This window comes from Drosophila mojavensis, unplaced genomic scaffold, assembly GCF_018153725.1.
Source record: "Drosophila mojavensis isolate 15081-1352.22 unplaced genomic scaffold, ASM1815372v1 contig_151, whole genome shotgun sequence".
Classification (NCBI taxonomy): Eukaryota; Metazoa; Arthropoda; class Insecta; order Diptera; family Drosophilidae; genus Drosophila; species Drosophila mojavensis.
The window spans coordinates 460,744-477,877 of NW_025318684.1; the positions used below are offsets into that span (position 1 = coordinate 460,744).

At 35.9% G+C, this 17,134-nt stretch overlaps 5 protein-coding genes across 14 annotated transcripts in view; 2 read left to right on the forward strand and 3 right to left on the reverse strand.

The window, feature by feature from the left end:
• Positions 1-6,526, reverse strand: part of LOC6585783 (protein unc-13 homolog B) — a 57,442-nt gene extending 50,916 nt beyond the window's left edge. For 2 of the 4 annotated variants that reach the window (XM_032732977.2, XM_032732976.2), the window contains exons 1-3: positions 6,373-6,525; positions 5,460-5,638; positions 364-5,385 (exon numbers count right to left, since the gene is read on the reverse strand). In XM_032732977.2, coding sequence (XP_032588868.2) covers positions 364-5,385; positions 5,460-5,465 — 5,028 coding nt within the window. In that variant the 5' untranslated portion in view covers positions 5,466-5,638; positions 6,373-6,525. Of the gene's footprint in view, positions 1-363; positions 5,386-5,459; positions 5,639-6,372 lie in introns of all 4 variants that reach the window. The other 2 variants (XM_032732978.2, XM_044007109.1) reach the window with 2 other exon arrangements.
• A 559-nt stretch (positions 6,527-7,085) lies between these two features.
• Positions 7,086-9,034, forward strand: LOC6585784 (UV excision repair protein RAD23 homolog B). The gene is made up of 6 exons (XM_002011374.4): positions 7,086-7,253; positions 7,369-7,447; positions 7,546-8,184; positions 8,241-8,335; positions 8,389-8,727; positions 8,866-9,034. Exons 1-6 carry the CDS (start codon positions 7,188-7,190, stop codon positions 8,974-8,976), a joined length of 1,329 nt encoding a protein of 442 aa, XP_002011410.1. The 5' UTR covers positions 7,086-7,187; the 3' UTR covers positions 8,977-9,034.
• A 378-nt stretch (positions 9,035-9,412) lies between these two features.
• LOC6585785 (RING finger protein 11) lies at positions 9,413-11,134 on the reverse strand. Of its 2 annotated transcripts, XM_044007116.1 has the most exons (4): positions 11,015-11,134; positions 10,903-10,951; positions 10,393-10,504; positions 9,413-10,322 (listed from the first exon to the last, which is right to left on the reverse strand). In XM_044007116.1, exons 3-4 carry the CDS (start codon positions 10,492-10,494, stop codon positions 9,978-9,980), a joined length of 447 nt encoding a protein of 148 aa, XP_043863051.1. In that variant the 5' UTR covers positions 10,495-10,504; positions 10,903-10,951; positions 11,015-11,134; the 3' UTR covers positions 9,413-9,977. The 2 variants fall into 2 exon arrangements, with proteins under 2 accessions (XP_043863051.1, XP_002011411.1); XM_002011375.4 differs by lacking the exon at positions 10,903-10,951 and having other exon boundaries at positions 11,015-11,133.
• Positions 11,135-11,456: 322 nt separating this feature from the next.
• LOC6585786 (zinc transporter ZIP9-B) lies at positions 11,457-13,019 on the forward strand. 2 transcript variants are annotated; one of them, XM_002011376.4, is made up of 3 exons: positions 11,457-11,617; positions 11,689-12,034; positions 12,090-13,019. In XM_002011376.4, exons 1-3 carry the CDS (start codon positions 11,519-11,521, stop codon positions 12,605-12,607), a joined length of 963 nt encoding a protein of 320 aa, XP_002011412.2. In that variant the 5' UTR covers positions 11,457-11,518; the 3' UTR covers positions 12,608-13,019. The 2 variants fall into 2 exon arrangements, with proteins under 2 accessions (XP_002011412.2, XP_015016190.1); XM_015160704.3 differs by having other exon boundaries at positions 11,520-11,612.
• A 371-nt stretch (positions 13,020-13,390) lies between these two features.
• Positions 13,391-17,134, reverse strand: part of LOC6585787 (plasma membrane calcium-transporting ATPase 1) — a 35,739-nt gene continuing 31,995 nt past the window's right edge. For 3 of the 5 annotated variants that reach the window (XM_002011377.4, XM_015160707.3, XM_015160714.3), the window contains 2 exons: positions 15,733-15,801; positions 13,391-14,434 (listed from right to left, as the gene is read on the reverse strand). In XM_002011377.4, coding sequence (XP_002011413.2) covers positions 14,213-14,434; positions 15,733-15,801 — 291 coding nt within the window. In that variant the 3' untranslated portion in view covers positions 13,391-14,212. The remainder of the gene's footprint in view (positions 14,435-15,732; positions 15,802-17,134) is intronic. The other 2 variants (XM_015160706.3, XM_015160705.3) reach the window with 1 other exon arrangement.

A 17,134-nucleotide genomic window follows, 5' to 3' on the forward strand; every position in this document is an offset into this window, starting at 1 on the left:
TTTTTTTTTTTTTTTTTTTATTAGCACGCCGTAATTGCCGGTAAATGGCTGCAAAATATGAAAAAAAAAATCGTTGGGATAACCGGATTGTCGTTAAATGCGGAGACGTACTAAGCGGATGCTCTTTCATATAAGTTTTTATGGGGACCAACCAAGAAATCGAATTTTCGTCGACATAACCGGTTGAACGCTTTAAGCGGAGTCGTTATAACGGGATTCCACTGTATATCTGCAATACTCAATCTTTACTATACTGTATACTATAGTTTAGGAGTTAGCTGAGACTTTCGTCTCAGGATAGGACACGCAAACAATTATAATATGTATTATAACTAATATTATAAAAGAAACTGAGGTACTCACATTAAGCTGTAGAATAATCTTGTTATAAGCCCAATGCCATCTTTGCTTGGCTGTAATTTCCGGTTTGCGAATGATTTGCATATGACCGCTGACAACTTCCTCTGTTTCGCCCCGCAAGAGGACTTTCTTTTTCTTTTGCGACTTGCTTCTAGTTGGCAACAAATCGGTCAGTTTATCCTCATCATCCACACTAAGATTATCATGATCATGGTCAGCTAGCTCTCGTTCGGGTGATCTATGTGAGGCGAAACTAATATCACCCTTCAAGTCAATCGGACTGGATTCCTCCTCTTCGATAATAATACTATCCTGTTTCTTGATTTGCTGATGCTGATGCTCCAACTGGTCGATTGAGACACTAACAGAAGCTGTATTGATACCGCTCAAATGTTGTCTACGATTTTCGGTAATACCAACGCTACCACTAGAGCTTTCATCTAGATAATTGCCACAGTCTTCATCACTTGGATACGTATCGGGTAGGTAGTCATCATTTTGTCCATCGTCCACGTAATCTATTGAGTCTTGCTTATGGCTAAGCAGCATTTTATGAGAATTCTGATATGGATGATTATATTGTTGGTCTTGTTGATGCTTCTGCTGTTGACTCTGTTGCTCAATATACTTATATTCATCCTCTTCATTAAAAAAATCCTCTCGATAATCATAACCTGAGCCAACGTGCTCATAATAATCGTTAGCAACTCTATTAGACGGTGTCGCCTGCTGGTGATCCATGTAGTAATCATTCTGCTCACTATCGATGCAATAACTCGGATTATCAGTGCGTCCAATCAAATTGTCAATGAGATCATCGTCCGATTCATTAATTTCGTCATCATCAAAAATCTCAGTTGGCTGTTGCTTTATCAACATCAGCCCCGATTTACCATTGATGGTGGGCAGTTTTTTGCCGCTGGATCCTGCTGACGGCACCGTGGGTAAAACTTTCACTTTTCCTACCATGTCATCGCCCGTACTCTGATTCTGATTATGACTCTGATTGCTGGAATAGTATATAGAGTATGCCTTATTATCATCATGGATTGGCATATGTGCATTGCTATTTTCGTAATCATCGTCAGCTGTTGAGTAGGTCGAGTCGTGGCTAAGATGTAGTTCATTATAGTTATCATTGTCCATTGCTGCCTGTTCAATATTGGATACATATGACATATTTATAGCTGGGATTTGATTGGAAGACGACGTTGTAATTATATCTGGTGAAACTATAGTTTTATTCTGTTCAACAACAGATACTGAGGGGATCTGCTGTACCGATGCCTTTTGCACCACAGCCGATGCAACAGAGGAAGCACCCTGATTAACGGCTTGTGTCGCGGATTGTACAGCTGCTGCGGCTTTACCAAAAATAGAACCGAACATGCCACCTGAAGCGCCTTTTGCGTTCTGTTTAATTGGCGTTACTGAAGGCTTTACTATTTGGGGTTTAATTGGTGTTTCGATTTCCATACCAGTTGCACTTGAACCCAATTCATGGCTCATCGTTACTTTATATGGATCTGAGCTACTTTGAGTATTTTCTACGTATGCTGATGGATATTCACTGTAACTATAGTCATGAGATGAATCGTCGTTTCCGAGATAGTCAAAATCTAAATTTGACTTAGAGCAGAGATAGTCAAAGGTAGGTGTGATGGGTGCGCTGGCGTCCGTGTTTGTATTCCTATTTATATTATCTGGTAATTGAGCGCAGTGCATGACATAATTATATCCATAAGGTGTATTAGAGACTGCAGAGGTGGAGGTTGTCGTAGGTGTTGGGTCTTGTCTCACAAGTAAGCTCCCAACATTTGGCACCAATTTAGAGGCAAGTCCAAAGCCAAAACCCTTTTTACTATTGCTTTCTGGATTCTGTTTAGTTGGTTCCATTGTTGAACTAACACCGATCAGCACGCCATCCAAGCCACCTTTAATACCTTTTGATAGGCCACCCAGTACACTGGAGACCTTGGCTTTTGGTGGTGTTTGTGGCGGTTCATCTGTTTGTTTGTGCGCTGGCTTATAATATCCGCTGCAAGGCTCATTAAGTTCGCTTGTATTATTAATTTCCCCTATGTTCATGTAGGTATTAGATGTCGTTAGATCACATTTAGCGCCATTGCTATTTTGCTTTAGAGCTGACGTTAATGATGTGGCGCTTTCAATGTGAGCTATTGTTGCCGTCAATGCCGATAGATCTACATTAAAACTATCATAAAAACTATCGTCAAAAGCTGACACGTTGCTTACTAATGGCTCCTCAATATGACTTAATAGGGGCTCAGCACCAATTAAAGTTTCCCTCGTCTCTCCTTCAACTAGTTTTTCCGTTTGGGGTTCATGTTGCTGTGAATAGGAGCTAATTGTATCCGCCGTGGAGTTGAGCTCAGAGTTTATTACATTTATATCAGCTAAAGATGTGTTTACCGAATGGCTAGCTATGCCAGGCAGCCATCTAGAAGCCTCAATTTGATTTTCGTTAGTCTTATAGCTGTCTATGCCTGATTCCAATGGCTGCGACTCTGCTGTGGTTATAACTGTAGCTTGATTCTGAGCAGTAAAATCGACGAGATTTGACGTCGTGTCTGTCAGTACAGGCTGTGCTTGAGTAATTGTTACACTGTATATATCAGGAATTGGTGACAGTTCTGGTAGTTCCGGTAGTTCAAACTTTTTCATATAATCAACGTAGGTTAACGTAGGCGAATCGACAATATTACTTTCTGAACTAGTGCTAGTAATACCAACCGCCGATAGACTAGACGGAACAACAGTTGTTGTGAGCACGTTACTCAAGTGGCTTAGAGTTGTAACTGTATCGTGAGAATGTTTTAAGTCTGTTTGCTTACTATCTTCCCTTTCCTGATCGATGTTTGCAATGGGCTTACTTAATAAATAGGATACATTAGATGAAGATTCACTTAATGGCGTTTCAATGTTTATGGGACTGCTAGTTGTCCAAGTTGCAATTGAATTTGAATTCAGATTTTGATTGACACTTGGCATTTGAGTTTCCAATGAGTTCAACGGAAATGATACCAATGAATTTTTTCGAGCATCATATGCAGTCCTAGTACTAGTGGGAGTCATGATCTTACTGTCCTTTGCATTTCCGATTTTTTTTTCTGGTGTAAATATAAGGGAGTCGAATGGGTAAGGTTTCAAATACTCAGATATGTTAAATGATGATCTCGTAGCTTCGTTTAAGCTTGTTGTTGCTGTGGTTGTGAAAATCAAATTTTGATGGTTTTTTGTTTGTATTGACAAGGACTGCTCTAAAGATGATTCAATTGATGATTTTATTTGAGATGAGGAGTTTACATTACCCTCGACCAGACTAGTAACGTTGTTTTGATGCAATGCAGGCGAATCAGGTAATGTTGAAGTTACTGGTGACCATGTGCTAAATGAATCAAACGATTTAGACACAACTCTCTGATATTTCTGGTCATTGAATTGATTGTCGCCGTAATTCTTATCAACTGACGCTTCATCCACTTGCATCTTCTCTTGTCCCTGCTCCTGAGCCAATGGTTCTTGCTGCTGCTGTACAAAACTGTTGGCATTTTCAATATTGTCCATAGGTTTTAATGGCGCGCTAGTTAACATCGAGGTCAATTTTTCAGGCGATGAACTAACAACAGTTGCTAAATCTCGAATAGGAACTGTGCTGGGAATAGCTTTTGTTTTAAGCGTGGGCAACTTTGGTAACTGTTTTGTTCGATGAATTGGAGTTTCTACTGAATTGTATGTAAGGACTTCGGGAATTATTGATGACGATGATTTGTTCAGTACCGCAGGTGACGGTAGACGTTTTGGCAATTTTCTAGTTGAGGTCGTCGTCATCATTGTCGTCGTCATAGTCGTCGTCATAGTCGTCGTCATAGTCGTCGTCATCGTCGATGTCAACGTCGTAGTATTTGACCATCGCGCTGAAGCTAACGTAGTGGTATTGGAAAAGGCAACTGAGGAGTTTGTTGTGCTAGTCGAGGTTGATACAGTGCTACTAATACTCCGATTGTATATTGAATAGCTATTATTATCACTGCGTCTAGTCGTGTTGTAGTACTGTTGCTGCTGCTGCTGTACGGGTATCCTAGTCTCTCCAGATGCTATCACAGATGCTGTTGTCATTGCCAACATAAGTGAAATTTTGCGCTGTTGCTGTAGCTTCAACTGTGTGGTATTGCTCATGGGAGGTGTATCGCTATATGCTGACAAATTGTCCGAGTTGTAAGCATAATCCGAATATTCACCATAATCGAGGGGCAGCATTGATGTATAGGGTCGCGATATTTGGCTAAAGACATCATAGTTCTGCCTGGTCCCGGTTGTTGCTGTTGTTGTTATTGTTGTAGTTGTTGTTAATATACCGCTTAAGCTGTTGTTATCTTCAAATAATCGTTGTGAGGTATTGTTGCGTATTCTTGGATGTGGTTCGGGTAACATTCGCATTGGCGCTGCCGCTGGCAAACTGATAAAACTTCCTATTCTCTCATCAGCATAAACCGTATGTTCGTTGAGAACATTTTGGGTATAGGTAATCGGTTGCGATAGCATACGATATTTGGAATTATCGATAACAGGTGCAAGCGGCAAGCGGCAGCCAACGCGATTGCCTTTTTTCGAGTACGTACCTTCAATTGGCATTGAGGAACCATCGTTTAGAGGACCACTCGTTAAATTGTAACCATTGTCGTAGCCAGAACCTTCCATACCTCTATAACTATTTCTCCAATACTCCTCTCCGACTGTGGCTATATTCGGGTTATTATCTTCAGTTATTATTGTTGCTGTTGTTGTATACGGCGCATAGTTCTGATTAAAGCTACCAAAAGCTTCTCCATCGGCTGAGTACTCCTCCTCCGCAACCCCATATTCATCGTCATAAGTAGCATATGCACCTGATTGCACCTCATCATAATTATAGATGGTGCTATTATTAATTTGTTGGCTGTCAGCACTGGATAAGGCATCGTTTTTATTATTATGATAGCATGCTTCATCCCATGCATAATGCTGTAAAGAAGGATATATAAATATATATGTATATTCAGTATATAGGTGAGTTGTATTTGATGCGAATTGCTTACCGTCATGTTTTATGTTGTAGGTATAACCTTATTGAAACACTAAGGCCTAGACAAATATTTGCTCTGCTCTCATTGAACTCATCCAAGAATTTCAGTTTTGCATTCGTACACTTTTTTTTTAATTTGAATTCAAGAAGAGCATATGGCATCTTATTGCCTACTCGACATCAGAAAACTTTCTGCAATTTATTTAATTATTGAAAATGTCAGTATTAGATAGGTTTTCAAAAAATTTTTTGCTATATATGAATTATCACAAATTAATTGACGATTCCCCTATTAATTTGAATACAGGAGATTCAAAATATATCATATAATCCGAATTCAACTCGATTTCTTTCTCACAAATAATGATAATGATTATAATATTATAAAATAAAAGAGTCTATTATTAACACTGTTTATTAATATATACTTAGAAAACTACGGATTAAAAATATATAATTATAAATCGAAGAATACACTATTATCTAAAGGTTAACCACGCCAAATGGAAATATCTTACATTTTATCTGTTTTTTTAAGATTAAATTGTTGAATTTATTTAAGTTGAGCTTCTGAGATAGATAGAGATAGACAAAATCAAAACTTGTGGTTAAATATAACGGGCCTTGGACCTTATAACTAACTGGCATTAAAAGTAAATTTTGTTTGTCATAGATGTATATTTAAATATATATATATTAAAAAAAAAAAAAAATATATATATATATATATATATATATATCTATATATCTATATATATTATATATTATACCGTTGATATTAACACTCGAATTTGTTGATAAACACATACACCATATATATGTATGTATATATTACAATTGATTTAATTGTTAGCATTGTAAATTTAGCTCAAGATTAGAAATTGGATTGCTTAATTGTAAAAAAAAAGAATATTAGTTAACGTTACCGTATCCTTATTAAAAATATTTGAAGGCAAATATTGTAGATATATAAACGTAATATACATATTTACAGTACGCGTTCCTATCTCAAATTTTGTAAATCACTTGTTCGGTGCGGTTGAAAAACTTATTTTGTATTGTATAATTCTGCCAGTATGAGTATGATAATGGCGCATGCGCGCCAAAAAAAAATTGCTTTAACAGTTAATTAGCATAACCAACTGATAGTTACTTTGGCGTTGCCAGACTGCAACTATTTATATTGTAATATTTATAATAAATATACCAAGTCATATAAAATTATATGGAAAAACAATTACTCAGTTAATCAACATATTAATTAAATTTTATTTTATTTATTTATTTTTTTTTATTTTATCACGTTTTATTAATATGTTTAACATATCAGTCAGTATATATAAAAGTACAGTACATATTCAGGCACATTTTGGTATTTAAAAACATTGAGCCGGACTCTGTTATATAGGTGCTGCCGGTGGAGTCAATCAAAAGAATGATATGTTTTTTGTAGATTTATATAGATGCTATATTAGGACCGTTATAATAAACACATAAATTAACTAAAAAATCTTCTATTATTAAGACTACGCACATTCAGTATTTTTTCATATCTTAAGGACATCCTTAAAATCTATATTACTAATATTTTAATTACAAACAATAATATCGCTTTATTCGATATTCGATATTAATATATTTTGGACCATCTCTAGTGTCGATGACAAACAATTTTGTGAGAAAGAAGAGACCAAGGCAAAAGTTAACAATACCAATTTAGTCCCAAATAAAAATTTGTAAAATGATTATTACAATAAAGAATCTGCAGCAGCAAACGTTCGCAATTGACTTTGATCCAGAAAAAACGGTAAATTGTATTTTCTTAGCGAACGCATTAGTTCTCGGGCCATACATATGTACATACACACATGCATGCTTACACTTGTGCATACATACATACAATTTCATTATCTGCTTTATAGGTTTTGGAGCTTAAAAATCAAATCTTTTACGAACGTGGTGCAGAATACCTTGTGGAGAAACAAAAACTGATTTATGCTGGTACGATGTCCTAACTAAATAGTTCGTTGTCAACAAAAATTTTATTTACATATTTACATGTCCATGACTGTTAATGTTGTCATTTTTTTTTTCTTAAGGCGTCATTCTAACAGATGAGCGAACAATTAGTTCGTACAAAGTCGATGAAAAAAAGTTCATTGTAGTGATGCTCAGTCGAGACATAAGCGGAACTAGCAGCAACACAAATGCAGATGGACAGCGAAAGCAGCCTAACGAGCAAATGGAAGGCTCAACAACTGGAATTGATAAGAAGCCTGTTCTACAAAATGCGAATGCATCCTCAGCCGAGAAGGGAATAATTAATAATAATAATAGGTCAAATGATGTTTTAGGAGTCGAGATAGAAAGATCTGGATCATCATCTCAAACTCAAATATCGACTGCACCTGAAGTTCCAATTCCAGCTACTGATTATTCTAGTATTGACTTGGTTGGTGAATTAGCCAATGCCTCACTACAATCGCGCGCCGAATCCAATTTACTTATGGGCGAGGAGTTCAATAGAACCGTTGCATCAATGGTCGAAATGGGCTATCCCCGAGATCAGGTTGAGCGAGCAATGGCAGCTAGCTTTAATAATCCCGAACGTGCTGTCGAATATTTAATAAACGGCATACCGCAGGATGAGAATTTATTTAATCCAGGTGATGAGGAAGAACCGAACAGAGTGGAAACGAGTCATCGTCAGGGTGGTTTGCCGGCCGAATCGGCAGCTGGTAAAAAAAATAATATTTATATATGATGCGGTAATATCTATGATTATATATTTTAGATCCATTCGAGTTTCTACGCAGTCAGCCACAATTCCTACAGATGCGCTCTCTAATATACCAAAATCCCCATCTTTTACATGCTGTTCTGCAACAGGTATTGAACACTTAATAACTTATGCAACTCTGATTTTTATTATCTTAATTTAGATTGGACAAACAAACCCAGCTCTTTTACAACTTATTTCTGAGAACCAAGATGCGTTTCTAAATATGTTAAACCAGCCTCTTGATGAGGAGGCAGCCGATAATGCTCAACGTGCAGGTCGGACACAGTCGTCGAGTCCAAGACGAACAGAGAGCACGCCCACAACCAACCCCAGTGAAGAGTCAAATGCAGGAGGTCACCGTTCTGTTGCTGGCTCCGATAATCCGTCGATTGCAATTGCCCCTGAAGGCGATGATTCAGTTGCAACGGGAAGAAATATACAGGCAGAAAACCTAGCAACTATTCGACTAACCCCGCAAGATCAAGACGCTATTGAGCGGGTACGTAGAATATTTTACAAAGCAATTTGCAATACTTAAATGTATTGGTGTGCAAAATAGGTTGCATACTCAATTTATATCTAAATATCTTTATATTAATAATAATATATTCGGTTAATGATACTTATATTCTTTCAGCTGAAGGCGCTTGGATTCCCGGAAGCGCTTGTTTTGCAAGCTTATTTTGCATGTGAAAAGGATGAGGAACTCGCTGCTAACTTCTTGCTTTCATCCAGTTTTGATGAGTAAAATAACCTAAAGCTATATAAGTCGTTATAATAAATGAGAGGTTACTAAACAACCATAACTTTTTTGACTTATTTGAAGAGTCTAATTTTATTATATATATATATATATATATATATATATATATATTTTACGCATACGAGCCGAGCAGACTTCATTTTATTATCTATTATTCATTTAGCTCATTACTACTAATCGATGTAATTAAAGTCTAGTCAATAATTCGCGAAAATGTATATTTTATATGTATGTACATATATATATTCCCACCACTATTGCGTACCTTTCGAGCCTTTCGCGTTTGCGTATATTAGATTATATATATATATATAATCTAATATACAATTCTTAGCTCTTTCTTTGAGCGATTATTGTTTAAACACACTAGACAAAATAATGAAAAAAAACCTAGCAATCTCAATTTAAATAAGTATAATACTTATGGTTTCAATATTTATATTTATTATTGTATAAATTATAGCTACGTTGTATAGAAGGTTACACATTTAATGAATTATATATATGTATATATGAACAATTGTTGAATTATATGTATATGTACATCGCTTTTATCATTGATATAATTTTCCATAAATGTTCATCCTTCATGTTCGTTTAATGAAAATCAACGATACACAAATATAAAACAATTAAAAACTAACTACAACAAAACAGGAATAATAATAAGAAAACCCCCCTCCCCTATTGATAGCAAAGGCGAACTGCTCCGATCGAACTGAGTAGGATGCTGCTCCTTTTTAATGGAAACACAAACTTAGTTGGCCATTCCTTTGATAGAATTGTGTAATCCGACTTGCTTGTAGGTTGCAGTAAGAACAGATCCGTTATTGTTGACATTTTTATCGAAAGACCCGAGTGTGACGTTATAATATACGGTCTGACGCTATGCTAACTGTTAGCATTGATTTGTTCGATTCGATTATATATGTAGTTCTCACGTTAATAAAACAAAAACTTTGCTTTTCTTAGTAGTGTAGAGTGCGCTATGTTGTTTCATAGCTTGTTAACAGCGCGGCATCCACTGGCTCCAAGCAGCTGGGACAAGTGAGGCTCCGGATTAACCAGTCGTCAATGCAATGGACATGATAGATGTGCATGCATGGAAGATATCGTACAGCCTCGTCCACACAAAACTCCACCATGCAAATGACACATTCGCGTGCCTTCTTCGAGGTGCTATCGTAGGTGCCAATAGGCAGATGCTGAACAAGTCCGATGCGCTTTGCTATTTTTATCTGATCGTCCTCTGACATGTGATTGCCAGCACCAGCAGCATCCCCAGGGCTGCTAGAAGAGGTAGGATAAAACACTTGGGTCATCGGCTCATGCTGCAGAAATAAACCAATTATATTTAAAAAATAGCATTTCTTTTACCTATAACTAATTCGAAGATCCTACCTGGGAAACTGGCGTTGGTCCACCATCCTGCCCAATAAAACTTTCACTGCCTCGCAACAGGGAAATGTCATCGGAACTATTAATTTTTAGACAATTACCCATTGTATATAAACTGTAAAAAATGCATGTACACATGGTATACATATATGCGTTCAATTAGTAAATTCAAAAGAGTACTTGTGATAAATTGAGATATTAGAATTACGAATTATCGAAATAAGTAAAATGACGTTTATTTACGTACATACACACGGATATACATATATACACATATATGTATATACGTCCAATATCATACATACATATGTACGTTCAGACAGTGCACTACAAATAGTATGCATAAGTAGAAATATATGCATGTTTACATATTTATAAGCGCATAGACAGAGGAACACTTAGCATACACAAAGCCTCAAATATGTGCAAATTTTCTTATTGAATATGAACTATTTTGAAAGAATAACTTAAGAATATGTAAATAAATAACTGCATCGCTACTCATTCACTTACATATACACAATATACACAAATACACTCACTAGAACACATTTAGGCTTTGCTAATATATATATATATATAGATATAACTTTCAATTGATGTATTTTTGCATTAAGAAACTTACAGACTTAAAGGCGCACTATTTTTGCCTTGTTACCAAGAATCGAGATAAATATTAAGTTTTAAAATAGAGCTTCTACTTCGCTAATTTCTTAGTGTAAGTTGCAAAATCATCGATATTATTACCGATAAGGTTTACATATTTTACATGTACGTATCGATAAAAAAAATACATGGCATAATCATTATAGCAATTGCACCTAAGAAGTCATGACTCCGGAGTCACTGAATGTAATGATTGTTGAATACATTATTTGATAAATTCAGATAGTTCTAATGAAAATAAAACTAGAATTGGATTGAGTATTTTCTTTAAAACAGTCTTTTTCAATATGTCAGTGAGACCGTATTTTGTAATCTAGGAAAGTACGATATAATCATTACTTTTCACTATTTTTTAAAGTGACCGCATGCTAAAAGCAATAAAATCCATCAAAAAAGACAACCATAAAAAAAATCGTTGAGTTGGCAAACATAAAAAGAAAACAAAACAAAAAAAAAGTCTAAAATGGCTGATGAAACTATTATATTAATTTTATTGGTAATTGTAATGCTAGTTGGATCCTATCTAGCTGGAAGCATACCTCTCGTTATGAAATTAAGTGAGGTGTTTATATACCTAGCAATAATATATCAAGCCCGGTCTTATCAAATCCATTTATTATTCTTTCAATTCAGGAAAAGCTACAATTCGTCACAGTACTGGGCGCTGGTTTGTTAGTTGGCACAGCTTTAACAGTGATTATACCAGAAGGCATTCGATCTTTATATATGGACAGCCATCGACCTAAGGCCACAGCATCAGTAGTAGCAGAAAGACTCGATGATATTGCCAAACTTGATGAAGCTAGCTTTTATGAGACGCATCGAACACACGATTATTCGCGTACAATTGGATTATCTCTGGTGTTGGGCTTTGTTTTTATGATGCTCGTCGATCAAGTTTCTCAACGTAAAAGCAGCAAAAGCAGTGAAAATGAAAGGAATATTACAGCAACTCTGGGATTAGTAGTGCATGCTGCAGGTGCTATCAAATATTTTATAATTAAGCCCCTTCCTCTGACCTTTGACGTTTTCAGCTGATGGGGTCGCGTTAGGTGCTGCGGCAACGACCAGTCACCAAGATGTTGAAATAATTGTTTTTTTAGCCATAATGCTGCATAAGGCGCCAGCTGCATTTGGTTTGGTTAGCTTTCTGTTGCATGACAAAGTGGAACGAAAGCAAATACGGAAGCATCTGGGCATATTTTCATTGTCGGCTCCACTGCTAACGCTACTCACTTATTTTGGCATTGGGCAGGAGCAAAAGGAGACGCTAGATTCGGTGAATGCCACTGGTATCGCGATGCTCTTCTCTGCTGGCACATTTTTGTATGTGGCGACCGTGCATGTATTGCCAGAATTGATGCAGAGCGGACACAGCAGCAATCATCATCGTAAGGCCCAATACGACTACCATATGCTAGAAGAATCGCGAGAACCAGCCGTTCCTAGCGAGCTGCTCAGTAGCAACAAAGGCCTGCGCTACAGCGAGTTAATTATCATGATTTTCGGGACCTTGCTGCCACTGGTTATCACTTTCGGCCATCAGCATTAGCGTTGGCTGACATTAGTTGATGGCAAACTTCATTATAGCTTAAGTAGACTTATGGCCCATTTATAAGACATAGATTTAGGGTAATTGTACAAGCTACTGTTAACTGAATAGCAAATATGAAGTTATAACAATGTTCATATAACGCATTAATGGGACGATCTCCACAATGTGAATACATCCGTTTCATATGAGAAGCGTGCTACGAATCTGATACCAGGAGTACAAGTTTCTTTAGGCTTCAATTAAGCAGGCTCAGCTTTCGATTTTGTAATTAATACTCCAATTTTATTTAATTCTACCGGATGTTTCTGACATGACAGCAACTGTGAGTAGCACCTTTATTGATGCAGCTTCAATGTGTATTTGAATGTGTAGATACATTGACATAAATAAACATAACTAATGGCGAAAACTGTGCGATCAATCTTTCCTTCTAACATATTGGCTTGCTGCTTTCGAAAGATTTTTTATAGTAAGGTAATAAAATTATTGACTGACCATTTTTAAAAGTATTTACTATATATATACTTCATTTTCGTTGTTTTGGAGCACTTGGCCGATCTCTGGTGAAGGGGCCGCCAAGCTTCATAACAGCAAAATCTGAAAATATGACGTGACAATAGAGCTGCTAGTTACCTTTTAAAGTAACTGAGCTGCTCTGTGCGTAACCATTAGGTCGTTTAATAGTGGTACTACCATTGGCATATATTTACTTATCCGCAAGCATTGTTGCTGTTACTCCTGCTTTGAGAAATAAATTTAATAATAGAAACGATAAGGCTGTTTCGTGTTTATCAATTATTTATTTATGTATATATGTAGTAATCATTTTTATGACTTAATTTTAGGCGACATGGGTTTAACGCACTTGTTTTTTTTTTTTTTTTTTTTCAATCGTCTACCCGGTTTGATTGCTGTGCTGGTCGTGGGCTGGGTATCGGTTTCGTATAGATTAATGGGGGTGTTACATAAATACATACATACGTCTGTATGCATAAACATGTATGTATACGTAGTGTGTATAATAGTTATTACAGCTTTCAGTATTTAGGCCACTCGAATTTAAGTTGTTTTTTTTTTAATGTATATAGTTATGTGTATGTGTGAGTCTGTACATACTTTTTCTTATTTACTGTAACACTAATTTATATGTAACTATGAATCAGCACAGTGCGGTGTACAACATCATTTAACATAATATGCAGAATTCCATAGTTCTTGTGGCAGCGCTCTTAACAGACTATCGACTAAACTTGCTGATGTTACTGTTACTGTTGCAGTTTGATTGCTGTCGCGGTGACTGTTGTTGTTGCACCGTTCTTGGAGTTTTCAACCGGACCTATTCTACTCCCAAACGAACTATACATTCGTTTAATAAATTATCATGTGTGCATGAGTTGAATATATTTGTAATTTTTTTAAAATTTCTTATTAGCCGTAATTTCATTATTTGTATTATTGTTTAAGGATGTTAGCTTAATTCATATTGTATTCGTGTATCTAAGAGTGTGTACAACATATGTGTTTGCGTATGTAGGTATAATGTATGGATTGGTAGGCAATTGGATGACTGTAGGTATGTATGTGACTGTGTCGTTTAGCCATCTAAACAGCAGTTTCGGTGTGACTGTGCGATGATAACCGCTCAACATCGATTTCGGGTATGGTCAGCTCATCGGGTATGTTATCGGCATAATCAATGGAAGATGTCTCCGATAGGCGTTTGCTCAGCGAAGTCTGCTTACGCAGCACCTCTGCCAGCGAAGTGTTGGTGTGCTCACCGTAACGGGCGTCAAGACCTTGCCGGAAGGCGTTCACCACACGTATCTAAGCACAAGTCAAGTAGAAAGAAAATAACAACACCAAGAACAGTGACAAGATAGACAGGAAACGACAGTATAAGAAAGAATACTACTATTTTGTTTATTTTTTATTTGTCATTCAACTGAAAAAATCATATGCAAAACACATAACATACATTAGTATGTATATTTATTCATTATAAGAGAACTAATCAAACAGAAACCACAAATTTAACATAAACACAGCGATGGGAGTGAGTGTTGCGGGCATGTGTGAATGCGTGGGTATGTGCGTATATGTATGTGTATTATAGCCGAGCGACCACAAAAATCTAATGCTTTAGACTTCATCGACATATATGTATATATATACATATACATGTCGGAGATGATAGTATTATTCGAATAAAACATCTTATCGATAATAAACGTAAAGTTTCTAAATATATTTATATAGAAATATATCTGCAGAGTACTAGTGTCTGGGTATATATATTAATATATATATTACACGGACGGACGATAAAGACAGTAAAAGTCTGCTGGGATTGAAATTGAATTTTGAAGCACATGCATACAGGTGAAGATGGAATGAATGAATGAATACATGCAGTAGCAGATAAACTAGAGAAAATGAAATCAATTCACATTTAACGTAAATGTTTAACAATTTAATAAAATAGACCACATTTTACTGCTTAATCCGATTATTTTAGGAATATGATATGCATATAGTTTCATTTAATTGGAACAGCATGCAATTGAATGATATTGCCGGGATTAATTTAAGATCCCACGCCATGCCATGCCACAGCTTGCAGTTAAGTTAGTAGAGATTCTTAAATAAATGAGGGCGACCAATCAGCAAGGTCATGAAAACCATAAAAGAATCTTCGGCACGGCCGAGCTGCCTATGTTTTATGTCAACTATCTCCAATTAAAATATATCTCACTTTAAATCAATTACATCTTTAACACCCGAAACCCATTTAAAATGGGAAAATCAGGGTATAATAGTTTTGAATTTTTAAAAAATTTAGTTAAGCAATCAAAATCATTGTCAGGTAAGCAGACATTCTGTTACACGTAGTTCAAGAACGATACAGAATATTTACTACATCCTCTGAATACAATCTGTCGTTCATGAGGAGCAACAAACTAACTCAATAAAGCGGAATGCATATGATTGATTAAGTCTACTTTGTTATATGCATATTTGATAAATTTCTAAATCGGACGCCCTTTTTAGTTTTGGTGAATTATAGTCTTTATATTGTCTTGGCGTGGTGTACATAAATTTAGAAAAAATAAGGAAAGGCTTACAGCTTGATCAGTGTTGCTCTTGCTATAGGGAACCGGTATCAAGCGTTCTTGCAACTCGCCGCCTATTACCTTTAAAATTGAAGAGAAAGTAAAATGGAAAACAATAAGTGGGAAGAGAAATATACAGGTTGAAGTCAGTAACGTGTGGCTGCCATATAGATACTACATTGATTTTATGAATATATATATATATATATATATATATATATATATATATATATATATATATTCATATATACTGCACAGCGTACATACAAACTTTGATCATACTTAATCACCATATAGGTTACACAAACAGCAGTTGTTAGGTCACTCAAAACTCTCAAAGCCGAGTTAGAAATCTACTTTATGTAACCTGGGGTGGCTGTACGTGCGCCATGTATGTATGTATGTATGTATATGTATATATTTAGAATATGCGATATTAATCAAATTTATTATATCAATAGTAGAGTATAGCAGAGAAGAGAATTATACATTTGCATATATATATATATATATATATATACACCTGCCTCTTCCACAGTTGTATAATATACAGTTGTATAATATATAATATATATATACAACTGTGGAAGAGGTAGGTGTTCGACGGTTTGGATTAAAGGGTAATCTAGGTAGACGTGTATATATATGTGTGTGTAAGCGTATTCGTGTTTGGTTAAATAAACTGAGACTGTATAATTCAAACAATTGTAAAACAAATGTCTAATGAATATTTTGAAAAGGAAGATAGACGCACCACTTCGTAATATGTACATATGTATGTATGCTTTAATGGCTGTGTAAATTATATATGTATTTGTGAATGCAAGTTCGAATTAGATAGGTAAGCGTGGTTAAGCTTTGGGCAACATGCCATCTCTAAGGCTATGCTATTGCATGTACATTCATATAATAGTCGGCATAATTATTTTGACGAAAAAATGTTCGCATACTTTGAACATAACTTTTTAACGGCTTTATTATGCAGAATTTTGTATTTATTTTCTTTTGTTACATAGTTATTAATTTTAAATTTAGGGCATCGCATACGTATTCTGACAAGAATGTAATACTGAAAGTTGACGAAAAGTAAAGGAATGAAGACAAATTAATACAGACTGCCCGACTAGGAGATACCCTGAACCCTCCAAGCTGATATTCTACTTATTCTGCACTTCTTTTACAAGCATCCACACGCGCGTGTAATCACGCGCTCCTCTAACTGCGCAGTAAGCAGCGACTGCGCTTGGGCTGCGTTGTAGTGTGGGCAATATTATGAGAATTTAATTGTTGAATAGTTTCTTTTGTAGATGAACTATCTTTATGAAACATTCAAGGCACATTTCAAAGCAAAAGTTTCTAGTACTTGAAATGCGTTTTTTACAAATTGGGAGCGAAGGGGGTGTAGTATCCAAAA